The sequence below is a fragment of the Thamnophis sirtalis genome, unplaced genomic scaffold (assembly GCF_051295495.1).
Source record: "Thamnophis sirtalis isolate CommonGarterSnake01/CBP01778 unplaced genomic scaffold, rThaSir2_p1.2 scaffold_5, whole genome shotgun sequence".
NCBI lineage: Eukaryota > Metazoa > Chordata > Lepidosauria > Squamata > Natricidae > Thamnophis > Thamnophis sirtalis.
Genome location: NW_028261385.1, coordinates 63,665,700 through 63,693,615, shown reverse-complemented (window position 1 = coordinate 63,693,615; position 27,916 = coordinate 63,665,700). Strand labels below are relative to the sequence as shown.

The following is a 27,916-nucleotide window of genomic DNA, read 5'->3' as shown; positions in this document are numbered from 1 at the left end:
TCACTATTTCGTAGTTTCCCTGCTAAATTTCTGGCGACGTTTTTCGTTCCCAGTTGTGAGTCAGGAAGAATGCTTTTAAAATATGTTTTCCATTTTAAGTAAAGCTCCACCATGATATTAGAAAGCTGACATCCCAATGCTAGATCAGCAGGCATTTTTAATTTTAAAAAGTGGGTAGAAGGCAGGTGGCAAAAAACATTAACCTAAGGCTACCAAACAGGGCTACAAAAAACCCCAAATAAACAATGGTAGGAGAGTTAGAACTTTCTGTATGTTTTTGTTTTGTTTTTTTTTCAATCAATGGGCCATCCTCAGTTCTGCCATCCAATTTTTTAAAAATTAAAGACACAAACGGGAAGAAAAACACTCTAAAAGAAATCTGGTAGCTTTACTCTAATTCCTACATGACAGCTGCCTGAAGTATTTTGGTAGCAAATGACTACAGGCATGGAGATAAAAGGCAAAAGAAGATGAGATGTAAACTAATCACCTTGAGGTATGTCAGCATTTTAAAAAACAACACCTGGTGTTACTTTTAGGGTGGGTGTGTATGACAGAAAAACAGAGAGAGGGAATCACAGAGATAAATGTGCAATGCATGTGAGAGGATATTTAATCTGTTACACCTTCAACTATAATTCCAATAACAACAAAAATCTGCAATTAGTGTTATTTAAAACACCCACCTGTAGGTGCCAAGGAGAAAATAAAATTTACATAACAGCTTAAATTTTCATCACTCAAATGGAACAGATGGGAAAACTAGCACCTAGAAAATTATGTTTCCATATACACTAATATGACTACATAGAACCATTTGTTTCGGGCAACAGGCATCACAAATTATGCTATGAAATTACTCCTCATTTAAAGCCTTGGTATTTGCTTTGTACCGGTGTAAATATAAATACGCGAAAATTTGTGTAAACATGTAAAAGCACACACTCCCCACAGTAGAAGTTCCTCATCCCATTAAATAAGATTAAAAAAAAATCTTCAACATTATGGGGAAATAGACCAACCAATTTGATTACAATATCATATATTGCAGTAATTCAAATACCTGAGATAAAGATATAATTAATCTAGAAAAATAATTGAGTATATACTGTATATTGCCTCTTGATAACTTCTCAAAAAACCCAAGGAAATGGGTTTTAAACATGCATGTAACATACTGTTATACTTCTAGTTTATATGAATTAACTAAGAAATATGTAAACATTTTAACATTTTGTTATTGCATGCAGAGTATTTGCAATTTATTTATATGGTTCATATCGTGGTATACAAATTTGTACTTGATTTTAGAAAAACTGCACAAAACAATCCCCCCCCCCTCACATGGCATGTCAGAAATTAGAAGAAGTGTTGCCACCTACCAAAGCAATATGAACTGTGAATTCCACTCCAATTCCAACAGATGCAATCAGGATGACAACAGGAACTGCGCTTAGTTTTATTCCAATTAGACCCATCATGCCAAAGAGTTCCACTGTCATAAGAGCCAGCACAACCACCTAAAAAAATTCAGATGGTGATTAATGATTTATCATGTTGCAGAAACAAAAGCATAGACTGAAAGTGCAACTAGCTTTTTAAAAAAAGTTATTGTGTTAAGTGTCTGTATCCTTGGAAATGTCATATAGTAATTTCTGCTGAAGATAAGTTTATAATTTGGCACTGCAGTCTAAAATTTTGTAAGTCTTCTGCTTTTTTGCAATGTTTCACCCTCTCCTTAATTCAGTCCTAGTACAGAGATAGATATATGAAAAAATACAGGATTTCGACTAAGTAGATAACTGGAGGAGGAGGAGAAAGAGGTCTAAAAATTCTGTTCCAAAGGTAGAATTCCTTTCTGTAACCCAAACCCACTTCTGTAGGAATCACAATAAATTATTTTATAAGCTAATCTCATGACTGATAAACTACACAGCCAAGTCTTTAGACAGCTCTTCTAGACTAAACATTTACTTTTTTGCATACCTGTTATACAAATCTATAGGTCGAAACCCAGTAATCATTTTTACCTCTACCATTTTATAAGTTTCAAAGAAGTTCATAAAGTTTAGGCAGAATAACATCAAACATTCTGCTTGAAAAGAATACCACTGAAAGACGTCTGGTGCTTTGCAGGACATATAAAAAAGTAGTCTGTCTATACTGTTTATATTCACCATTTTATTTATTTATTTATTACTCTCTGCAGCACTATGCCTCATTCTTCTCTCCCGTTGGAGCTGAACATTGTTATCGACAACCAGACTCCTCAAGAGTGAAAGACTCACACAACAGCCACCATAGTCTAGGAGTATAGCTACCTTGAGTTAAAATGAGCGGCATATAAATTTTATAAATAATGAGTTATGCTAACACTATGGGTGCTCAAATGCTCACTCTGTGCAGTTTAAAGAGAGCCATGCTTTGGGGATTATTTTGCCTGCCTCATCTGGGATCGCTGAAAACTTGAGAACAAACAGTAAAATCTGTATAGGTTTAAATGAAGATATTTCAAACAAGAAAATGATTCCCTAAGCCAAAAACGCCCATAACAAATGCGTACCGCACTGTACACACTTATAAAAAAGCATGTTAAAATTTTGACTTTTTTCTTGGGAATTTAGATGAAGCCAAATGTTTTAACTATCTTTATTTTTTAAACTTCCATTTAATACTAGGTCAAAATATTACGGTTATTACAGCATATACCCTTAGCAAGAAAACCACCCCCCTCAAGAAGTAGAATAAATATATCATGAATGATGCAATATATACACTGCACTAGTAGCTCAGACATAAACAAAACCTTCCTGAGTGTAGCAAGAGCTATGCTAAAAGGAATTTGACTTCAACAAAGACTTACAATGATCCCAGCTGTCCAGGGGTTCAGAAGAATGAGGGCACACACCAGAAATGTGCAGGCCAGAACCACGCTGATGGATAAGAGGAGCCAATGACGAAGACTTATATATTGTTCCCAAAAGAGAAATGGATACCCGTTTGGATAACTGGGAATCCCAAGGCTAGTGTAATTATTGCAGATTGCTCTCACTTTCTCTATAGCTTCCACAAAATCAGAGGTATCACGCAGTCCATTGAGGTAGAAAGGAAATTGAGCATATTCAATAGGCTCAGCTTCTGGGACTAAGGAAAGGGAGAAAAATACAATATAAATATAAATATTTTATACATACACACAGAGAGAATCATGAATGAAGAAGGAAAAAGATGAGTGTGATTGTTTAGATGCCCCGTGTTAGCACTGTGTACTAATTTACATTTAAATAAGACTTTGGATACACCATGAAATGCCACACATACAGTTCTCTGAATAATAAAAAGGTACAGAGTATGTCAGATTTCATTCATGCATGCCTCCATTGGAGTCTGTGCAGTGTACATTTGAACACTACAAAGAAATCCCAAAAAGAACACTCTAAAGAGAAAATAGCAGCAGTATTCTAAAACCACTAATCTTTTGTGGCTGGAATATTTTTTGTCGCAAAACAGAAACAAAATCCTTCAAAGTTGACTTTAAAAAAAAATCACACGGTAGGTTTTTGTAACATTACTGCACGTTGTGGGGAATTTCAGAGAAGTTGCTATGTTTGTCCACCGTAAAAGCAAAGATAAACTCACATATTTTCTGTGGGTTAATTTTATGTCAACTGGACCATGAAAGTTGATGCCCTAATGCATTTTGGCCTTTATGAGTCTACAAGATTCCCTGTCATTATGTTAAACTAATTAACTCTCCATCTATATTCTAAACATCTCCAATTACCTGGAACAAGTTATCATATTATAAAAGTACCTACATTGTTTACAAACTGTCAAGGCATCAAATACTTCCATTTAAAGTATTTTAGCTAGGAAGCCAAACCAGAAGGATGGAAAGGATTTTAAAATATCCATTCAACTTAATGTGTTATGTTTCACAATTTGCTATCAGCAAATATTAAGTCCTGAGTGACAACCACAGAAATATTTGGAGATTAAATTATGTTTAATATTTGGACTGGGGGATTACAAAATCTCAAGTACCTTTATACTACTCTGATATAAGAGTATAACTTCTGAAATCCTTGTGTTGCTGACAGCACTATAATCCCAACAATTTACAATGAAGCAGTGAATAGGGCCAGGATTTGTAATCAGTTAAATATTTTGAATGCTAAAGTTAGCCAGTACATTTGTTACATTTTCTCTGGCTATTGAATATAAGCTTGAGAGCAGGTTCCAGTCAGTCAAAGAAAGATTAAATACTTCAAGTGGTTAATTCAGGAAATACATAATTTTTATCCTTTAATGACATGGCATATCTACATTTATCATACTCTTTTTGAAAGCAATGCTAAGTCCACCATACAACCCATTCTTTCCCCCACTAAAGGAAGCTTTTTATAACTAGCTTTGGAGCACACTAGCTGTGTGTTCCTGACTCTGCAGGGTCATTCCCTTGACTTGCTAAACATGATTTGCCCTATTATAATCTCAACTATAAATTTTCATTAAGACAAGATTTGGCTGGGTGCCCAAGAGCTTTAGGATTGAGATAGAAGGAAGGACAATTTCCTTGTTATCCAGTTGTATTGCCATAAATACCACTCCACTTCTTCCTTCACGCCTGCCACCCAATAACTAGCCAACAGACCAACCAATAAATCAAGTGTCAAAGCAACATTAAATTGGTATTGCTATTTAGAATGCAACAGAGAGAGTTGAGGAAAAATGCAAGGAAAATGGATATCGTTCTTTTAGATGTCTTGTCATTCCCACCCTTACAGTTCAGACACAAGGCAGGTGCTAGAGAATGACCTAGTTTTCCACAAATTCTTTGCTTCTTGACAGATTCCAAACAAACACACAATAATTCCCAATGACAAAAAACTCTGCATGGAACTAAAAGGTTTATCTTACTCATAAAATGAGCTTGCCGCACTGAATTGAAATGCTGAAGGCATGGTTTAAATTTTGATATAAACTATTAAAGAATTCTTCCCCCTCCAAAAAAAATGCTACCAAAGTACAACATTCTTCTCCTACATTACACAATCACATCTATCTCCTGAGTTTTTACAGAATAAAGCAATATATATTATTTTGTATATAGTGCTGGAAAGTGTCAGTCGACTTAAAAGCTGCTAAGCCTGGAAGGAAAAGCAGAGGCATTTGAATAAATTTCAAGATATTATAATAAAAGGTTCCTTACTGGTTACTGGCATATAGTCTGCTTTATCATGGACCCATTCCGGACGGTGGGGCCGGATGTTGGCTTGAGAAGCAGCGTAGGCCACAGGATCGTTGCTAACCCAGGCCGTTAGGTACATGTAGAATGCCTTTGGGTTAATGATTCCATCTGCGTCCACCAAGCGCTGTTTAGCCAACTGAAAAATGCAAAGTCTTTTAGAACCACTCTTGCTCAAATTTTTAACACAAAAAGGCTGAGGGAAACGGCAGATGAGAGCACACAGAACATATGTTTGTGAGAAACATATTTTTATAGAGAGACCACAAGCATATTATTCCCAGCATGGGAGATATTTTTGTATCCAGATTTTTCAAACGGCTTGGAATGGTGTAAAACGCTTTGCGTGCAATTCGTCAGAAACATTAAATCAAAAGAAGGTTCCAGATGAATACTGAGCCAATTAAGCCTAAATTCTCATACACAGTCTGCAACCAAGAGGGGCAAATGACCAAACTGCCGAGAAACATATTTAAAGGTGGTTTTGAGAAAAGGAAGAAAAAAAGAATCTGGCAAGAGTCCTGTAGACGTCTGTGTGCAGTTAACCTCTGTTGTTAACACTGAAGGAAATGCCACCCAGTAAATGGAGGAGAGCTATAAAAATAAAACAACATCTGTATAAATTTTGCTAACGGTTGTCTCCTATGACCTACATATTTAGAGAATACCCAGCATCAAAAACCAGATGAATATATCCTAAGTATTCTCTTCATGGGGGACAATAGGCAAATGAATTGGATGGCTTTGAATAAGTCTTAAAAGTCTAGACCAAAATCTACTTTGTTAAACTACAGAAATGGTGATACTCAGAAGGTTCTGGAAAGGAAAAACAGCAGGTTTTTTTTTGTTTGCTCTTCATTCTGCCACAACTTTCATTTTTAAGGCTTTCTAATTATTTGAAAGGACAGTGGCAACAATCTTTTAAAAAAAGAAGCTGGAATCCAGAATCAATTAATCCACAAGACATGCAACAACTGTATGTCTTCAAATTGTTTCTAGACTTGCAGAATAAAATGCATGGGTCCTGGGGTTCCCATAGCACAATTTTATTTCTCTCAGGCAGAGGAAATTATACCGTGAGCCAGAGGCTTACCATATTTGTTACACAATACAGTTGGTATTTTAAGTTTTAAGAGTTATTTGGAATTCTTTAATTTCATTTTATCTCCCCTTTCTGTCTCCTCCTTCTGTTGACACACTAATAACATAAATATACAAACTGCCCTTTTTTAAAAACATAAAATGCCAATCATCATCATCATTTCAGTTGTGGAAGGAAAGATTGAACTTTATCCTATGCAGTAAAATATAATGTCTTATACCAGGGGTCAGCAAACTGTGGCTCTAAAGCCGCATGTGGCTCTTTCCTCCCTCTACTGCAGCTTGGCGCCACAATTTTGAGAGGAGCTTACGGTGGGGGGGGGGAGAAGCACAGTGCACCAGGAGAAGACTCTATGGCAAGGGGAGAGTTTTCCAGTTGTCTCCACAATTGATAGGGTTTTTGGTTATGACAGGTAGAGGAAAAAGTATGCCGCGCTAGGAGGAGACTCTATGGTGGGGGAAATAAACTTCTAGTCAGCTCCAGAATTGAACAGGAGGCTTCCGATTAGGACCTTTGTGGCTCCCGGTGTTTTCTTTTTTGCGGGAAATGGGTCCAAATGGCTCTTTGAGTGTTTACGTTTGCCGACCCCTGTCCTATACTGACAGAATTCTGCTTTCCACTGTCTGCTGGGAACTCAAAGGAGAAAGGGACAATGAGAAATAACCTATTATGGTATGTGAGAAGATTGCCAAGACAAAGTTATATCTTAGATAATCTGAGCCCAGCCTTTCAAGGTTGAAAATTACAACAAAATTACAAAGAAACACAAGAAAGTCCAGTTGCCTCTTGAAAAAACACCTTTGGATCCTACCCAAAAAAGCAAACAGAGAGAAAACTATTTGGGTTTGATGTAAAATGTATCCATGGAATAATTCCAATAATTGGGCAGCTACATTCTGAACGAATTGGAATTTCTGAACAGTTTTGCAAAGGAAAACAAATATAAAATGCATCCCAGTAATCTACCTTAGAAGTTACTCCTCTTAAGAAATGCTCCAGCCAGTAAGCTGGCAATTATAAGCAGTTCTGGCTATGGCAACTATCCTGAGCCCCATGATAAATCTTCCTACAGCAGCTGTGCTCTGCTTCTTGGAGAATGTGACTCATCATCAACAATAGCAATAGCAGTAGACTTATATACCGCTTCATAGGGCTTTCAGCCCTCTCTAAGCGGTTTACAGAGAGTCAGCATATTGCCCCCAACAATCTGGGTCCTCATTTTACCCACCTCAGAAGGATGGAAGGCTGAGTCAACCCTGAGCCGGTGAGATTTGAACCGCTGAACTGCTGATCTAGCAGTAGCCTGCAGTGCTGCATTTAACCACTGCGCCACCTCGGCTCATCAACAAAAGAAGTACACCTTTTGGTTGGGTTCCTGTCTTTAAAACAGGTTTATCCACCCTTGGCAACTTTTAGTCTTGTGGACTTCAACTCCCAGAAGTCTGCAGCCAGCCATAAGGCCACCCACTGTTTCCAAACATCTATTCAGAACTTTCATAGCTTTACATGATTCTGCCGTAAAGAAGAAAGAGATCTGTATCCTCAGTGTACTAATCGGAGAATATAATTAGACAATAATACCCAGTGTCTTCATGAATATTATTAAAAGCACATGAGTCTAAATCACACTGTGCAAAACTCTAGAATCAAGACCTTTAAGACAAGGAAACTTTCTTTGGATTTTTCCCACCAGTTAGGAGCAAAGGCACCATAACACAGTAGCTGTGGCTCTTGGCCTAGTGAAGTACCCAAGACGTCTAAAAATATAGAAAAATATTAGATTATATTCTGATTCCTGCTGAATGATGAGCAGGATAGAAGCCATACTGATGCTGATAATCAAGAGTCTCTGGAGCTCCACAGCTATAATTTATTTTCTAGAAAAATATATCCAGAACCTGTGTAGTCATTATTCAGGGTGGGAGGATTCCTGTGGGCTTTTGCCCCCCAGAAATTTCAAATTTGCTTTCCTTCAGGAAGGCAATAACAAATAGCACAAATGCTATTAACTCATCATCAAACCAGTCGATTTAAGGTAGTCACATACCACTTAGGCAAAGGATAGAATCGGAATTTATATGGTGAAAGGAAGAAAACGAGGGAGAAGGCAATATGGTTCATTGCCAATATAACATAACATCCATGAGGGACAATAGTATTTATTGCTCCACTGTGGTTCCTGGGAGGCCGCCCAGAGCCTGCAGCTGAATGCAACCAATCCCAAAGGTCAAGAAGCAAGCATACCAGTCATCAGCCGGATGTTTTCAACAATTCTGAGCACATTTTCAGCTCAGTATAGTCAACTGAAATCAATTGGAACTCATTCTAGCAACTGCTAGCTGTGAGCAGATGCCTATCAACATTGGTTAAAACAACCAACTTATCTTGAGCTTATTTCTACCATTGTTCAACTCATTATTTCTTTTGCTTTCCGCGTGTTAAAATTACCGAGCAAATACAGGGATTTTATCATAAAAAAGGGGGCAGCTCAGAGCTATTGTCTTTTCCAAGTCCAATTAAAGTTTTAACAGTAAGTGAGTTAATGAATAAAGAAACATTTGCATTGTCCCATTTTAAACCACAGACATATTGAACTGTATTTTTGAACATACCTGGCTCACGTTAAGAGGTTTATCTCGCATGTTTGAAATAGTCTGAAATAGAAGTTTGTAAGCCAAAACAGCATCTTCAGATCCATTTTTGTAACTGTGAAGGGTGATCTTCCCAGATTTCCAGTCTTTGTCAAAAGCTTCCTGAAGACCTGTTGGAAGGCAACATTCCCACCAGTTAATAAATCCTCACCTACCCAGCTTATAATGGGAGAGAGACAGGAGACAAGACAAGGCTTTCTTTTCAACTAATTAAGAAGGGGTTTCAGGACTCCAAGGTTTTCAGCTCTTGAGTAAGTGCTGACAAGGCTTGTGAGAGGTTGCCATTACTTTCCTAGTGTTCTTTTTTACTCTTGGTTCTGTCTTTTCCAGTCTCTCCCCATAGCCCTGAAACAAGAAGAGTCTGGTTGGAGAACTGTCACCTGCCTCCCAAGCAGATGTTTGGGAGGGAGTCCTAAACTTGAGACACTGGCCTCCCAGAAGTGCAGGCCTTGCATAGCTTGCTTTCCCCATCTTCCAACTTGTCTGTGGAAGGCTGCCAGGCCAGAGTTCCAGACAGACCTCCTGCTGTCTCAAAACTAGCCCAATTCTCCCACACCCACTTAGCTAAACGTCTCCACACGTGAAAACATTGACATCATAACACTACTGTGCGTGCGCGGCTGAACACATGGCTTGTATATAACAAAACAAGCTTTGCAGGCACTTCATGCGTGCAAGATTTACTCTGGCACTCAAGCTTACTTCAGCTATGCAGCGTTTCAAATTTGATCTCTAAAAGGCACTTCAGAGCATATGGGAATGCAAAAATGCAGCAGCCCCTAAAACAGCCAGATGCTTTAATGTGTTGCAATAGGTGTTATGTTCATGTACATACCTATCTGCTCCAAAACATTTATTGGAGATCAGATATGAAGGACTTCCCAGTCTTAATGCTAATGCATAGAGGAAGAGAATGTATGCGGGAACCAATATGGGTTTGGTAAAATATTTTTTAAAAACTTTTTAAAAAGTCTCCATGTTCTGTGACAGAACTCAGATGAGCAGGGTTACTATGTGTATGGTGTGCTAATAAGAAATGAGAACAAACACACACAGAACCTGACTTGAAATCTACAATGGAAGACCTAAGCAGCAAGTAATTTGCAAACAAACGCTTGTAGGAAAAATTAATTGCTTCGTTCAAATACAATCCAGGGGACTGAGCCAAAAAACTGTAATAACAAAGTCAGAAATGGGGCCATTATCTGAAAAAAGTTTTATCCCCTCACAACCCTAAAAGGAATTACACAACGGGGAGGAGACACATAGGACTTTAGTTGTTTCGGCTACCACTAGGTGCTGAAGCCATAGGTTATACAACAACATGACCAGAAATTCCACCGCGAAGCTGGAGGAAAAAGAAACTCACACCGCACCATTCAAACTTCAAACAGCAACCCAGCTCCTGCTTGAGCACAGCATGAGTGAACATGATTTTGTCAATTTGTTCCATCTGTTCAACTTGTGGAGCTAATACAAGTTGTGGGATCTGCTGCCAGCACGTGTAAAGATCACAGCCAACACCTATTCACTCTCAACTGTTCTTTTCCTCTTTGCCACCCCTTCCAAGGGGGAAGAGGCTGGGGGGGAAAAATACCTCACAGAGCAAATTTGGATCAGATTTAGAATAGGAAGCCACAGCCCAGCGCAAGGAGACTATGTGGGAACAGATGAACCAACCGCATGTCTAAAGCAGAGTAGGGAAGGGTGGGAGGGATCCACCAACCCACCTCACAGCTGCACTGGGAGAATGTAATCAAAACCATCCTTACAGAGCTGACAGGTTAGCCATGGCTATAAAGAGGGAAGAACCTTGGAAAGAAGGACAGGACCTGAATGACACAACCATGGGTACTCATTCTCTTTTGCAAACCCTTTATCTGTTTCCTATATAGCAACGGTGTCCAACTTTGGCAACTTTAAGACTTGTAGACTTCAACTCCCAGAAGTCCACAACTCGCAGAGGTCCCCAGAAGTCAATCTGTCTGGGGAATTTTGAGAGTTGACAAATCTTAAAGTTTCTGAGGATGGACACTCCTGCTTTAGAGTTTTTCACAGGCCTAAATTTATAATAAAACTTCCTCTTTGACATTCAGAATAAACACACTGAGAGGGTGCACACCAGAGATGGTATTCAGCCAGTTCTGACAGGTTCTGGAGAACCAGTAGCAGAAGTTTTGAGTAGTTCGGAGAACCGGCAAATAGGCTGGCCCTGCCCCCACTGCCTCCCAGCTGATCTTCTTTTGTTGCCCTGAACAGGAGAACGCTGGTTAGTAGGGTGGGGAGGGAATGGGGATTTTGCAGTATCCTTCCCGTCACACCTACAGAACCGGTAGGAAAAAAAATTGAATCCCACCACTAGTGCACACCTACCAGACCAAAAACACACTACTTGGCTAGAGAAAGAGAGAACAACAGCTATTGACCCTATTGGCAACAGCTATTTGAAATTAATTTACAAAGCTGCAAAGAATGATTGGAATAAGCTAAAATGAGAAAAGCAATACATATATCAATCACTGGTACAATGCATTCAAAGGCAAGAAGTACATTTGCAAGAAAATATGTATTTATTGCTGTTTGGTTTTACCTTGCAGCCAGTCTCTAAAATAATGCAACCACATTTTAGGAAGTTGCTTGTTTTCCTCCAATAAGACATAGTTCACATTGCTGAAGCTTCTGTGAAGTTCATAAAGTAAATGTTGGATGTTGGGATAATCCGCTTTCTGGGTAACAATATACATATGGTAGAATGAGAAGTATTTGAACTGGGTTGCAATAAACTCATATTCTCGAGTCTCCCGTGGCACAATGTCTGTGAGATCCAATCCATCTCTCACACGAGTTGTCCCATAAAGACTGAGGCCAAGTAAGCCCAGAAAAAGACAAATGACCATAACCTGGGGGGAAAAAACACACAAAAAGCATGCTTAAGTAAATGGGATTTTAACATTAAGAAAATCATGGGCTACAAAAGCTACAAAAGGATACATATGGAACCATTTAACTTTATAACCTATGACTTCTATAAGGACTATGTGGTTTCTCAGGTTCCATCAACTATTTTCAGCAGAGCCAATATATTCATTGCCTGGGCTGACAAAATTGTACCAAGCATACTGTAGTTTGCTGAGTTTTGGCTTAGCATGTTATATGCAGCTAGCTGTGGTAGATTATAAATCATGCATCAGAACAATATGTGAGCCTAGCAACAATGGATTATTTAACAAACTATAGTTAGAACAATGGTTCAATGTGATGTATCGATTCCACCAATGTTTAGTATAGCCCTCCCAACCTGGTGCCACCCACATGTGTTGACTTAATAGTCTGTGTACTTTTGATAACCTGATGGTGGCCATGTTATTTGCAAAACTATTCCAACCGAGCTAAGGTTGAGCAAAATCTGGGACAACTGCTTCATTGTAGAATTTAAATGCCCAAATCCGTATCAATACAGTACCAGAAACATCAGAAGGACAGTCACAATCAAAATCCTGCCTTCTTTACAGGCATTGCATATACAACATATATAAAAAGGGGACATAAGATTATCATGGTCTCCATTTTGACATTGATTCCTTGCCTTCAGAATGCTCATGCTCCCTATAGTTGCTCATTTTCAACCTAGAGCCAGGAATCTTAATAGTTTGGCCGAATGGTTGGAGAGGAGAAGTTGACAACAATAGTGCAAAAGCTTGAGAAACAACTTCCTAGGAAGGAAAAGCATCCTAAAGATCTAGAACCACATATGGTCAAGCCAGGTGTCTGACCTCCACATGTACAGATAGTCCTTGACATATAACAGTTCTTTAAGTGACCATTTGATGTTACAACGGCACTGAAAACAATGACTTATGGTTCTTTTTCACACTTATGACTGTTGCAGCATGCCTATGGTCACGTGATCAAAATTTTGCCACTTGGCAACTGACTCAGTTTTTATGGTTGGTGTCCCGGGTTATGTGATCACTTTTTGTGACCTTCTCACAAGCAAAATCAATGGGGAAGCCAGATTCACTTAACAATCATGTTACTAACTTGACAACTGCGGTGATTCACTTAACAGATTATCTGAGGGACCATCTCTTGCCGGTCACATCTACCCAACCCACTAGAGTGGGGAGGCAAGAAATGTTGCGGGTTATACATCTGGCGGGACCCAGGACCTTCTCTGTGGTGGCTCCCTCTTGCATCATCCCAGAGGTTAGACTGGCCCCCACTCTAACACTCTTTCGGAAGGCCCTAAAGACATGGTTCTCTCAAAGGGCCTAGTGAACCCAGAATGGGATGGAGCCCACTAAATGGCTAGTATGAATGTGTGTTCTTGCCAGGGTGGTGGGTTATCATTTTATTATTTTTATTTTTATTATTTTTATTTCTTTCATACAAAGTTTTTACACCCTCGTAAGCTGCCTTGAGTTGAGTTAAATTTTCTAAATAAATAAACTGTGGCAAGAATAGTCATAAAATGGGGCAAAACTCACTTAACTACCTTGTTTAGCAACAGGAAACTTCAGCTCAATTGTGGTCATTAGTCAAGGACTACCTGTATCTGAAGGAGGAGGTGGTAAACTTATGAGAGCTATTTCCAGAGATAATCCAGTGCCATTTTTTTAAACTGAAGGATCTGTATATGGAGGCAGAATCCAGCATGAACTTTATATACTTAAGAGTTATCTCTAGATTTTCAAGGACAGCCAATATATTTTAACTATGACAGCAAAAAAACAAGAGTAACCAACATTACCTTTGCTTTTGGTTTTAACAGGAGTGGCGCATACTGTTTTTCAGCAAAAGAAGAGAGTGTCCATTTAGTACAGGGAGGCTCAAGACAATGCAGTGTAGTTTCAGAGAACTGAGAAAGAAGATCCCGGGTTGAACTGGTGCTTTCCGGGCTCTGGCAACTGAGGTTATCTTGTGGCATGGTGACGGGTTGTACCGATATTTCCGACCGAGGTTCTGCTGTGGTGTAATAAATCTGAGTGTGTGGGTCGTATTCAGTGCGCAGCTGGACTGTAGACTGCATTGTGATTTGAGTTTCATGGGCAAAAGTGGGGCTACTGTAGGGCGGCGGAGGGCTGTAGCGTAAGTTATCACCGGCCTCTGCATAAGCTTGAGGTTCAATTTGAATGACTCTGGTGACGCAGGGGCTAAAAGAAAAATAGAGAAAGTAGATACATGCACTGTGATTGTGATCAGAATTGTTCTATGATGTATTATTGGTTAACATTTAATAAAGTGTTTGTCTACAAAGTACACCTACATATATGGAATTTTGCAATGTGCAAGAAACACAATCCACTGCTTAAGTTCCTTAACACTCTCTGTGTCAGTGTTTCAAATAGCATCCAAAAGTACATCAGTTTGTGAAAATATTACCGAAAATATTACCGAAAATATTACCGAAAATATTACTGAATTAGCAAAACCACCACTATTCCCTTTTGAAGTCACACAAAATGATTAGAGAGGAGAGTTACTGGTATATTGGTTAGTATTCAATTATACCAGCTCACCAGCAGAATAAAGAAAACATACTTAAACCCTCTCAAAGCCAAAACACATTATAGTTGAGTGATGTGTGAAGTGTATTTTGTGGTTGCTATTAGAACCTCCCTAATGACATTGATGTAATCATAAGAAACTGGTCAACCAATCTCTTCCAACCATAGAGCAGTTCGTGGCAACCAGGGGTGTAATAATGCTCAGTTTGCTGCTCCAGACATTATAGCTCTGAGTTTCCATTCATTTGGAATATAAGAGGTTTGAAAGTGACCTCAAATTCTACCATACAACCGTAGGAATAAGTACCTCTGGCTAAAGTAGTCAGTGGTGAAACGTCCATTTAAAATGATGTAATCTTTGTAATATTCCTTCCCTCTTACCTTGTAAAACAGCAGAATATATCCAGCCTCCGATCTTCCCGGCGGTATAGGTCCATACTCAAAATAGCAGGAAAAATTAACAGAACCATGGCAAAGTTAAATACTACAACCACAGCAGCCTGTATAATCAAAGAGAGAAAGAAGAACATCAGCAATACTAAGGCTATGGGAGGGGAGGGGGGGTATTTTTTATTTTTTAAAGTTGTAACTATTGTTATTTCAACACTGAAAGTCAGGTTATAATTAGGTTTCCATATTGCAAACTTAAATATAGTAATGAACTATTAAGAATTAGATATTGTCCTAATAAACATCCTTGTCTGCGTTACCAGATCTCAAATCCATTTCTCATAGGAGAAACTAAAACAAATTAAAAAAAAAACAATTTACCCCTCAAAATGTGAAAAGCTCTGATGTGCACATTAATTTAATTTTAGTATATTTTTTGTGTCAAAAAAGAGTGGAGGGAGAGAAACTAGGCTCCAAGTCAAGACCTACAACTCCACAATGTAACCATAAAAGTGTTCTTCAGTGGAAGCTGCTTATGAGACCAATTAGCCACTATTTAGTGTTTCAGAGCAGTGATCCATTCATTTAAACAGCCTGTGATTTATATCACCACACAAGGTACATGAGTCAGGACTTCGGCATCCTCTTTTGTACCTTAGTAGGAAGAACTGTCAGAGAAACAAATGGCTATTTAGACAAGATTGATATTGACAGTGGCCTGTTTTTTTTTTGAATTTAAAATATAGAAAGAAAGGCTTTGCAAAGGTTAATGAGGTCCTTCACCACATTAGTGTTTTTTTGTATTTCACCACACTCTTTCCCTGAAGTTTTTAAACACTTTTATATAGATACTTTGCACTATAATTTTCATCTCTCCAGACTGATTCTAAATTACCAAGGAAAGCATTACCTCAGAGCACATTTTTGTTCAGCCTTCAAACAATTTTTTAACAACGAAGATCCACTAGTTATGAATATCAATTCAACTACAGACCAAAATATATTGTAATATATATATATAGCTCCTTGGACATTCTGAAAGTGAACTCATAACTCAATCACGATCCAATATGTACTTTTTCCCCTACAGAATTCCTTCCCTAACTGGAATTTGCTCAGAAAAATAAAGAAAAGACAGACTTGCTTAGGATGATAAGCATAGTAGGTAGAAAAAATATGGTTCTTTTCATTTATTTGTTACATGTATATGTATATAGAGTTTCTAGGAAATCTCCGGTCCCAGCATTGACCAGACTAAATATGTTTGATTTTAGGAAAGGCATTGCATTGTTTATCTTCATCTTGGTGTCTAATAACAAGATGTTGGCTAAGACTATATTTCAGAAACCCACACTATCCCTAATTTATGCTGCCTCCACCAATCTCATTAAATCATCATTTGCTTAAAAAACAGCTTATTATATAAACCACATTTGGTTACTTTTACAAATCACTTAGCTAAAAATCATGACTTGCGAAGATTTAGAATGCAGTTATGTAGCCAGTTTCAATCAACGCTGAAAGCCACAAAGACAACACATTCCTGTAAGAATGAGGTCCTTATCAGCGATGCTGTGAGATAAAATAAAAAGGGAGTTTATATCAGACTGAAGCACTCCCAGAACTGATTCTCATAAAAGGGGATTCCCTAAGCCTCAAAAGAAATTGTTCCATTATCTCATTATATGCTCAAATTACACACACACACACTTACTAGCAGTTTGTGAACCAATTTTTTTACAGAGTTGGCCGAAAACGACTTCACTCTTGTGTAACAGGAATAGCAAAGTTTCTTCGAGTCACCCATCAGTAAGAAGGTAAATCTGAAAGTCTCTATGGAGTTCCACAAACCTAGTGGGCAGTTATATTTCTTAATCCTAAAGTGTACAAAACTTCTGGCTCCGCTGCTCACAAAGAAAGGAAGGCTCAGTCGCACTCGACAGCTTTAATATGCATAGAATATTCATCCCTTTTTGGCTTCAGGAAAGCTGTGAAGACCCATCTGTTCCATCTTGCGGTTAGGTTATGATTGAAGATTTGGGGGAGGGGGGGTGTTTTTCCACAGTGACTTGACTTTTCTATTTCCTAGTTTTCTATTTTCTTGATTTTTTATTTTTGGACACAGTGGGTCTTTGGGAATGTTTTTACTGATGGTTTGATCATATTTATAGGCTGCTCTTCTCATGCAGCATGAGTCTAGGTGCTGTACAAACAACTATAAAAACAATTTCGAAAACATTCTAAGCGTACAAAAATTTAATATTATTATAAAAAGCTAAGAGAGGGCATCAGATTATAAACAATGGAGCCTCTAATCCAATTACCATTCCCGGGTTGTTTTTGTTCCTGTTTTTGAGATTAATTGTCCAGAATCTCCAGGAACCAGGCAACATGCAAGTATACTAAATATGTAAGAAATATTTAGAATATTTATGTATAGGTTCCACACTGACGCACCGCCTATGAATCATCCCCCCCCCCCAATAATGTTCTGCTTTAAAACATGGTGACTGTTGAACCCATGAATTCGCTGAAATAAAATAGGATCTGAGCTGGAGTTCTTGAGGGAGAAAGTAAAGTGAAATCCTGACTATGTACTGCAATATACTTATCCCTTACAGAGTAAGTGGATTTATTGTTTGATAAGAAATACTACAAATGAAGAGATCCGCTTTGCACCTTATTGCTAATCATATGCCTTTCCTTCCTAATGAAATTCACAATGTTATATTTTCTTCCTCGGTCTTCCTGACCAGCATTTGCAACCAAAATTAAAGATATCTGTGACTGGGACAAAAGAACTTAAGGAACTAGATGTAGCTATTCCATCCTAAGTTGGGAGTAAAATGATAAATGAATCAGTGCAGCTGGCACTGTTACTCCCACTATGTACATGTACTTAACAGGGCACTGTGCATCATTAAGCAAGTGAAAAGGATAACTTTTTGCTTCTCACAAAGGCTCCCACTACAGGAAAAAGACTGCCACTTGGTTTTTTGTGAGTAGTGAAGCTTATGGCCGAAGAAACTGGATGGTGTAAATCAAGGGTTCTTAATTGGTGGTATCTATATCACAGTTGGAACTTAAGAGTAATTGAGGTGGAACACAGGGTAGGTCACTGAAACTTTAAGTCTTTAAGACTTGCCATAAGTGATGAGTATGGTAATAAAATACCCATGAAAATAAAAATGTTGAGCAGGATTTGACAGTCTCAGATCCAAGAGACTTATGCAATGTAAGGCAAACCTTCTTTTATGACTTCCAGAGCTACTTCCAATTCATTAGTGTTAGAAATTGATGGTGTGGTTTCTTACGATTTGGGAGCAAAAGCACCCAGAAGCTATCCCTGTAAACCTTCATTCTCCCCACCCTCCCACCCCCTTTTTGTTCAATCGTGTCTGATTCTGTGAGACTGCCTGGATAAGTCCCTGCAGGGGGTTTTTCTGCCTCTTTCCCAAGGCTTAGAGAAAGTGACTGTCCCAAGATCATCTAGCTGGCTTTGTGTCTGTGGAGGAGGGCTAGAATTCACATTCTCCCAGTTTCAAGCCTGATGTTTTAACCATTACACTAAACTAATCCCCTGCATAAAAAATAAATAGATACCCAGATCCAAGCCATCTCCCATCATCCCACTAGGCTGCTTCAAAAGCAAACAAGTAAACCCTTTGCTCATGTTTTCATTACTATGTTATGGTCAATTGATCTTCATGATCAGGAGTTCCCCTATTCATATGCAGATCAATGAGATACGGGTAGTCCTTGACTATAATTGAGAGCAAAATTTCCATGGCTAAGAAAGACAATTGTTAAGTGAATTTTGCCCCATTTTATGACCTTTTTTGCCACAGTTACAGAGCGAATCACTGCAGTTGTTAAGTTAGTAACATGTTGTTAAGTGAACCTGGATTCCCCATTGACTTTGTCAGAAGGTTGCAAAAGGTGATCACATGACCCCAGGTCCTCTGTCAAAAATTTGAATCAGTTGCCAAATGTCTGAAGTTTGATCACATGGCCAGGAAATGTTGCAATGGTCTTAGGTGTGTAAAAATAGTCCTGTCACTTTTTTCACTGCCATTATAACTGGTCACTAGAGGAATGACTGTAAGCCGAGGACTACCTGGAGCCCTATAGCTCCCGGTATAGGGAGACATATTCTTGAAGTTGTTTGTGTTGAGGTGCTACAATGGGATGGAATGGGGGCCAATTGTATAGTATTAGCCCTAAGTAGCAATACTATGAGCTCAGGAATTCTGGGAATTGAAGTACACAGGTCATAAAGTTGCCATAGTTGCCCACCCCTGATTTAAGGGACATAATATGATATAGCTCCAAAGTTATTCAATCTGTCAAAGATATTCAATTAACACTGGAAAGATTAAAAAAAATAAGATTGTGGTTGCAATTGTGTTGGAAGCCCTGCCTCTTTTAATGTGTGTTGCCTCACACTACACAAACACACATACACACACACACACACACAGAGACACCTCTATGGGTTACAAACAATTATGTACAAAATAAAGATAAAACTACAAAAAGAATTAATCTGAGAGTCTGAGGTCTGACTTACTTATGTTCTTACTCTACCAAGAAGTCATGTATTACTTTCTCAGCAATTGGATTATTTTACCAATACTGAGCCTCAAAAACCAAGAAGATTTTGATTGTTATCTTTTAGTGTCTCAGGAGAAGCAAAAAAAGATAGAAGAAGGTTAAAGCAACTTTCTGTTTAAGCCCATCTGATATAGAACTTCTATATAAAGAAACAGCTATAAACATTACTGAAAAGAAAAGCAACAGTGTCGTTACATTGCTATGCTTTCTTAACTTGGCTGTGGAGGATTTCCTGGACAGACAGGATTTTTTTCATGAAATAATTTTTTGTCTTTAAATGACCAAAGGCAGGGTGGAGAGCTGTAAGAGCAGAAAATTCCACATTTTCAAACAGACCACCCAAAGTAACTTGCGTCGCCCTTTCTGAATGCCACAGTATGCACCATCTGAATTTCACCACAGCTGGTAAAGTATGAAGTAAAATAAATACCAAACGTGTACAAGAAAATAAATAGCAACTGCTAACAAGAAAAAATAGCTTTCCTTTCCTTTCTTTGTGCATTGCAAAATACATATTTAGTGGTCAGCACTGAAACTGGTTTCTCTTTAGATCATATGAAACTGCATTATTGGTAGATAAAACATTAAGATTTGAGTGAATAAATATGGCTCAGAAGAGTTCATAAGAAAATAAATTGCTGTATTCAAATCCCCCCCACCTGAAAACACCACAATCATCTCAATAAGCATATTTTTAATGACTGATGAACCAAGCAAGAGAAAAGTGACACCTGAGAAAATGCAAGTGCCAGATCTTTGCTAAGGTTGGAATCGGCTACCAACTGACTTTCTGCTGGAGCATTTTCTTTGGGGTGGAAATGACACTTTTAACTATAAAATAGAAAAACTAATGTATGTGCAAATACATACACACGTAGAAAGAGCAAGGAAAAATGAGAGCAGGATGCATGCGATAGCATTTTGCCAAGATATTGGTTATGATCCAGAATGTCAAAGCCACATAAGCTGGGCTCTATATTATCAGTTCATATAAGAAAAACAATTTTGTTAACGCATGGATATCTGTCTATATAAGTCACAGAAAACAGATATGGGTTAAGGAAACTAAATGCATTTTTAATCAAGAATTACAAGGTTATCCACAGCACCATGGAATTAATCTAATCCTAGAAAGGAGAAAGCCCCAATGGAAGGCCTCTCTCCCCTGGTTTTATGTCATAAATGCCAAATCAGAGCCTGTTCATCTGATTATAATTAAGTCTGGTATCAGTTGTCACGTATATGCAGAGATATAGAAGAAAAGTATGCATAGAAAGTTATGAGAGCACACATTTGTTTTCCCAGCCTATCCTACTTTATACAAATATGAGGACAACCAGAAGAGAAGAGTGAGTGGGCAATATTCCTCTGACAAGAGCAGAGTAAAATATGAGCTACCATTTATAGTAAATAACTAGACAACCTGGGACCCCCTTGGGTCATCGTTTGAGAGATGTTTTATTTATTTATTCTTATATTTATCTCTTTTAATTTATATAGCTGTCCATCTGATAGAACAAGCAACTCTTGGCTGCTTACAGGTTAAAACCAATTAATAACCCAAGATCATTATAATTAGTAATTAAAACATAAAAAACTATATAAAAAAACTGAACAAATGTAAAAAGGAGACGAAGGGATGTTAACAACAGAGGAGCCATCTCACTAGCTCTTCTGTCCCCTAGAGTCCCCAGGCCTGCTGACACAACCAAGTCTTGAAGGACCTTCAAAAACTCAAAAGAGATAAGGATGACTTGGCCTTGGGGACAGAAGATTTCATAATATGGGTGCCACCACAGAGAAGGCCAATTATCAAGGACATACGAAAGGTAGCTTCCTAGATGACAGAATCTATAACATCTGCCGGATCGAATAGGATGAGCAATGAAATCAGGGAGAGGTGATCCCAAAAATAACCTAGTCCCATGCCGTAAACGTAAATTTGGATTTGCAACTACTGATTTGTATCCTACTCACTAGATCTAAGGGAAGAAATGGTCTTTATTACATATAAGCTCCATTGTTTTCTACACTTTCAAATATTTGAAGGGGAACTTTGATACAAATAAAATTATTGAAAAATATGTATACGTATTCTTTATGTCTTTAATATGTAAGTAATGTTATTTGATTTGTTTTTAAATTGTAAAATATCACTAAGGCCTTCAGAGAGGAAGGCTAGAGGCCTTGACACTCTCTTCCTAGAAATCCTCAGGGTCTTTACAACACCATTCCCAGTCCTGAGTTGGGGTATTTGCTTAGTATTTGCTTTTGCCACCACTTATCTTTGCAGGTGGCCTCATCTGATCCTCTCACACCTGGGCTGCTCTTCCCATGACTAAAATTTCAAAATACAAAAATAACTCTGCCCTCTTCTGGCCATGTAGTGTAGTGGCATGGTGATTAGGGGATCTGGCCCTACTTTCCATCCTATGGAAGATGCAGCAATCTCACAGGGTAAACAAAATAAAATTTTACTTAAAAAAAAAGAAAATGCTAAATGCTAAAAAAACCTCTTATTTTTTTATTTTTAGAAGGCAAACTTTCAACATGAAGAGAACTGGTCACACATTGGTTTATAAATCAGTAAAAGCAGAAGAAAAAGGAGGTAGATTTAGAAGAAAATATAATGCTTTTTATAGACCACTGATGGCAATCTGCCATAAATGCAACATTCACTACCAAAATCTCTGAGAAGATAGCAGAGAGTTTTCAAGTTATTATTAGAGACCATAAGAAATTCTAAATATAATGTCTATCTTTATGAACACAGCTTGAGATTTGATTGAGAACTCCGATTAAACATTCCATTTTGCAGTTGGTACAGAGACATAGAAAACCTGAGATTTAACACAACTCAGCATACAGATATAAACAATCTTGTACAAATTTCTGGCTGGATGCCAAGAATCATTAATTGAGATGAGTGGCTATAGAAATTGAATAGAATAAACAAATAAATGTTGTAGTTAATTCTACAAAATCCAAAGACTCCTGAAAGAATTATTCCTCTGCTTTGATTAAGTACATTTCTCAAGCTTTTGGAAATTCCAATTAATTAATTAATCCGAAGATGTTGGGGAGAAACCCCCACTTTCTATTACTGCCACAGAGTTCTTTATTTTAATAAAACCAAGACCCTTTAATAAAGAGGAAAAAAGAATCAGACTAACTTCAATATAAAATATATATGATGCTCAAAAACCTTTCACTTACAGAGATGTGAATTATGCATCTGAATTTATCATGCAGGCTACATATACAACAGTAACATATTTAGAGAATTTAGCAAAATGTAGTGTCTTTTTGCCCTACTTTGCCTGTCATTTGCGTTATAACAATAATTCTACAAGTCCCAGTTTCATTCCATCAAATAAACACTATTTTTCTTCTTTAGTCCAGCACAGAAGTCCAAATATTGTGGCTAGGAATTTGCAGACACAAGACTACCACACAGCAAAAACTTGCTAACATGCCCATGTTCAATTCAGTTTCTATTCTGTATATCAGGTTTTTTTTGAGAATTAGTAAATCTTTCACATTTTAAAACATAGATTCAAAAAATCAAAAAGATAACTTCAGTTTCAAGTCAACCATACTCATGAAAAGAAGCACATCTAAAATTAAGCATGTTCTGTAATAGCTTTCCCCAAACTGATGCCCTCCGAAAATTGAAATAGAGCAGTGATGGCGAACCTTTTAGACTCGAGTGCCCAAACTGCGCAGGCGCACATGCCCAAACTGAAAAGTGCACATGCACATGCGTCGACATGAGCGAACATGCACAAACATGTGCATGCACAAACATGTATGTGTGTGCAGACATGCATGTGTGTGTGCGTAGGCATGCGCAGCAGAGACCCGAAGACCAGCTGGTCGGCGGGAGCCAGGGCATTCCAACACCGGCAGCGCAGCAAGCGGTAAGATCTTTTTCCTTCATAAGCTTCTGTTTTGTCGTTTGCAGGGAAACAGAAGCCCACGAAAGAAACTCTACGGAGATCTGACCTGGGCCAACGGTGCGTGTGCCAGCAGAAAGGGCTCTGCGTGCCACCTCTGGCACATGTGCCATAGGTTCACCATCACGGGACTAGAGTCAGTGCAGACCCTGTTGTCAACAAATCACTTTGTTCCCTGCAGAATCAGTCTCTAATTGGGAATTTGTGCATCTCACCCAATTCAAATGCTATGCCCTTGGGCCAGCTTTTTCCACCAACCCTCCCTAGTTGTGTTGAATGTGAAGAGCTTCATCTCCGGACTGTATTGAAAAATAATAAATTAAATGCCATTTAATTTCACTAGAACTTACTTGGAGTGAAAATGCCCGTAGAGCTGGAATGGGAATTAAAGCAGCCATGAAGAATGCAGTAACATTGCTAATAGATGTAAGGGCCACACTTGCACCCGTGCGTTTCAGACATTCCCCTGTTCTATCCTGAAACATATAGACATAAATGAAATTAATTTGCAATTACATAGTACATAATCTATAAAATTACAGTACAATAGATAAATAGATATTGAACAGAATTTACAGACTGCTCTGTAGATGCTGTGTGGTTCAAAGCTAATAAAAGCAAACATAGCAAAAATAATCATAAGAACATCACAATTTAAGGCCAACATTAGCTATTTAGCAGCAACCTTGTATACTCTTTATCCCACAAGTCTGATAGAAGAGAACTAGCCATTTTTAATGGGTTTTTTGTGGGGGGGGGTGGATTTTGGATGGGTGGCAGTCATACACCGTATTTTTCAGAGTATAAGATGCACCTTTTTTCCTCAAAAAAGAGGCTGAAAATCTGGGTGCGTCATACATCGAATACAGCATTTTATGCCTCCCGAAGCCCTGCCTCCTTCACCAAAATGGACGTGCATACCCTTATGGAGGCTTTCAGAGAGTTCCTGGGGGCTGGGGAGGGCAGAAATGAGCAAAATATGGGCCATTTTTTGCCCCCCCCCAGCCCATCAGCACTCTATAAGCCTCCATAAGGCTATGCATGCAATTTATTTGACAAAAAACGGACCGGTTTTTGCTCATTTTGGGGGGGCCTCACCCCCCAGGAGCACTCTGCAAGCCCCCCCCAAGGCTATTCATGCCTTTTTTAAAAGAAAAAAGAAAAACAGGCCCGTTTTCACAAAAAAGGGCCATTTTTGGGAGGTTTGCAGAGTGCAACAACTTTTTTTCCCCTTTTGAAAAGCTCTTTAACTGATTGATGAGAATTACATTGATCAAGTGCTGTGCCAACAGAAACAAAGTCTTAGGTGCTGCAGATTGTCAGCGATTTCCTTCTCCATCTACCTACATACCTACTCTCTCTCTCTCCCTACCTACCTACAGTATTTCTCTCTCTCTATCCCTCTACCTCCTCTCTCTCTCTTCCTAACTACTACTGTATTTCTCTCTCCCCCTCTATCTACTTACATACCTATGTACCTACTTTCTCTCTCTCCCTACCTATCTACTGTATCTCTCTCTCTCTCTTTCTCTCTCTCCCCTCTACCTACCAACCTACTTACTCTCTCTCTCTCTTTCTATCTACTGTATTTCTCTCTCCCTCTTTATCTCTCTATCTACCTTTTTTTTTTAATTGCCTCTTCAAAACCTTGGTGCATTTTATACGCCGGTGCTTCTTATACTCCAAAAATATGGTAATTTTAATATCATAAACTTTTATAAAATTTGTCAAATTTCGATTTGTGGGTCTCAGATTTTGGACACATTCTGTAAGTCAGTCCATTGGAAGTATCTTGGTTTAAAATTTTATTTTTTATTAGATTTTTATTCCCACTTTTATTACTTTACAAGTAACTCTACATAATAAGTAATTATAAGTAACAAAATACATAATGCTCCATCCTCTTCCTATTTTCCTCACAACTACAATCATGTGAGTGGATTGAGCTGAGAAAGAGTGGCTGGCCCAAGTCAAAGGTTATGGAAATGAGAGTTTTAATAGTATGTAGATACTTTCGCATCTGATTCCACTATACAATAGAAATGAAAAACTAAATGGAAAGTTACTACAAACAATTTTCTTCTTAATTTCCAAAATAGACTATAGAAGAAACAGCCTGATTTCAGAATGCAAAATAGAATATCAGTTCTCAAAAAACCCAAATAATTTCTTTGAATAATAACATCTACTTTGGCAAATAATCACAACTGACAACAAATCTAATCTAATCTAATCGTAATAGTTCCAGATTCTTCTGCCGGGGGAGTGTGGGCGCTAATCAAATATATCTGCTGATAATACCAATTAAGTTACTGGTTTTTGTCAAAAAGTTTGGGAAAATTGAGAAAACCATTTGACAATCTCTGGTCATTTATACTGCTATTAGTTTACTCGGCATAGTTCTAAAATAAATAAACTGGATCAACATGGGAAATTATTTATATTGTCAGCTGCTAATTGAAAAACTAAAGTATAGATTTAGTGAGCTTGCTGAATGCTTAATGCAAGATAAGGTAAGAAATATCTGAATTTACCTCAAATGGAATTCTCTTATTCTGCCCAGTTTCACTAAATGCATGTGCCAAAAGAAAGACATCATCTACCCCAACTCCAAGAGCAAGAAAGGGTAAAACCTGCATAAAAGGAGAAAGTCAGCAACAATTATTTTATAACCAAAGAACAAGTTAATGAAATAGGACAAGGAAACACAATCTTACACTTCACTTAAGGCATAAGCAGAAATCTTGAGGCATGGCAATTAGGAGATCACAATTCTTTATGCACACAATTATTTACACCATTGAGTGTTTCTCTTCAGATACTGATCTCCATCATATTGTTAGGCCCAGTAGAAAGTAACAGGTCTTTATGTGGATTCATGAGGACCAACAGCTATTTTTACAATCCAGTTAAATGAGCTACTTTCTTTGAGCAACTAATATTGGAGGATGTGTATTGCAGTATCTCTTCCCCCCCCCCCACTCATTTTAGTTTGCTGTTGCCAGAAACCAAAGGCTTTATTTTAGCAGCTCTGAACAAGCTTTGTTTGCTATCTAATTGCATAAAGGCAAAAATTCAATATGTACCAAATAACAGCAAATGTCTCTTTGTAGTTAAAAGGATGAAACAACTGACCATTTGATCAACGGCTGCAGCAAAATTTCACAAACTGGCCACAAGCAGTGTTACGACTGAGCTGCTAGAATTACTCCAGGAAACTTTACCAGAGGTTTGGATTTGAATGTAGTAAAAAATACTTAAACCTTCATATTGAGAAGTTTTTGGGAAATGAGCGGGGTTAAGATATTATTGAAGTTTAAGATCCAAACAGACAGGTACATCTTGTTCATAACATGCCTGATATATAGGAGTTACTGAAAAGAAGGAAGTCAGGTTCATTGCTGTTGCTATTCCGGATAATGCTAGGATTGAGGAAAAACAATTGGGAAAAAAATTCAAAATACCAGGATTTGCAAATTGCAGTTGAATCTTATGTGGGGGGGGGAGATCTGCTGTTATTCCAATTGTGATTGGAGCCCTCACAGCGCTACCTAAATCGCTTGCTCAGTATCTGGCAATATTCAATTTATCGGTCCTGAACACACTATTTTTACAACAACAACAAACGAATCCTCTACCCACTCGGCTTAACGCTACCTACATTCTTAGACATTATCTTAATAATTTGTAGGTCCTTGGTTAGGACTTTAATTATTAAGCCTAGTATTAATCTAAGTCTCAGACTATGAATCTGTCAATTGTCCATACATTATAATAATTTCCTGGAAAGAAGATTTTAGCCAATTGTGTCACGGTATGCATTTTCACAGCACATATGTTTGCACACCACCCTGCCTTTGGAAACAGGGCTTATTCAAGGACAATTTGAATTTCCTGGGTCACTGAAAATTTCAGCACAGGCCTCGGATATTCAACCTTTTCCTCTTTACTCTGCAGTTAACAACGAGTTCCTTTCAAAAATTTCACTGCAAATTATAAAGCCCTGTTTGTCCCCTGGTTTCCCCTGACATGCCATGCCAAAACCTGCAATTTTGTTATGTGTGAGTGTAAATATACATCCCATAGAACCATATGCCATATTCAGAAGTCTTCTGAATAACTGCAGCTACGACTGGTTTCAGGTAAACATATTAATTCAAACTTCTGAAGGTTGTTCTTTTAAATTCCATCCTCCTTCCCCATGAATACACCCTCCTCTCAATAGGAGACACCACAGTGCATCATCTTGCAATCAGTTTGTTTTAATACCTGAGTTGTGGCAGCGTTAAAGGAAATCCCAATCAAGGAACACAGTCCCAATCCGGCAGCTACCGAGAGAGCAACCAACAAGACTCCTGCCAGACCCACAGCACCCTGGGATTTAGCACAGTCCCATCTCAGCATGGTTAAGCAGGCGTAGGCAAGCTGTAAGCAGAACAAAAGAACAT

The 27,916-nt window shown here is 38.2% G+C and overlaps 1 protein-coding gene across 3 annotated transcripts in view; it reads right to left on the bottom strand.

Annotated features, from left to right (window-relative positions):
• The window catches only part of PTCH1 (patched 1), a 105,245-nt gene that overhangs the window by 13,217 nt on the left and 64,112 nt on the right, over positions 1-27,916 (bottom strand). For all 3 annotated transcript variants that reach the window (XR_015696707.1, XM_014051655.2, XM_014051654.2), the window contains exons 10-19: positions 27,738-27,893; positions 26,003-26,101; positions 23,819-23,944; positions 14,890-15,008; positions 13,752-14,154; positions 11,592-11,901; positions 8,963-9,111; positions 5,213-5,387; positions 2,864-3,144; positions 1,383-1,520 (exon numbers count right to left, since the gene is read on the bottom strand). Coding sequence is in view for 2 of the 3 variants with exons in the window: in XM_014051655.2 (XP_013907130.2) it covers positions 1,383-1,520; positions 2,864-3,144; positions 5,213-5,387; positions 8,963-9,111; positions 11,592-11,901; positions 13,752-14,154; positions 14,890-15,008; positions 23,819-23,944; positions 26,003-26,101; positions 27,738-27,893 (1,956 nt within the window). In the remaining variant the exon portion in view is untranslated. The remainder of the gene's footprint in view (positions 1-1,382; positions 1,521-2,863; positions 3,145-5,212; positions 5,388-8,962; positions 9,112-11,591; positions 11,902-13,751; positions 14,155-14,889; positions 15,009-23,818; positions 23,945-26,002; positions 26,102-27,737; positions 27,894-27,916) is intronic.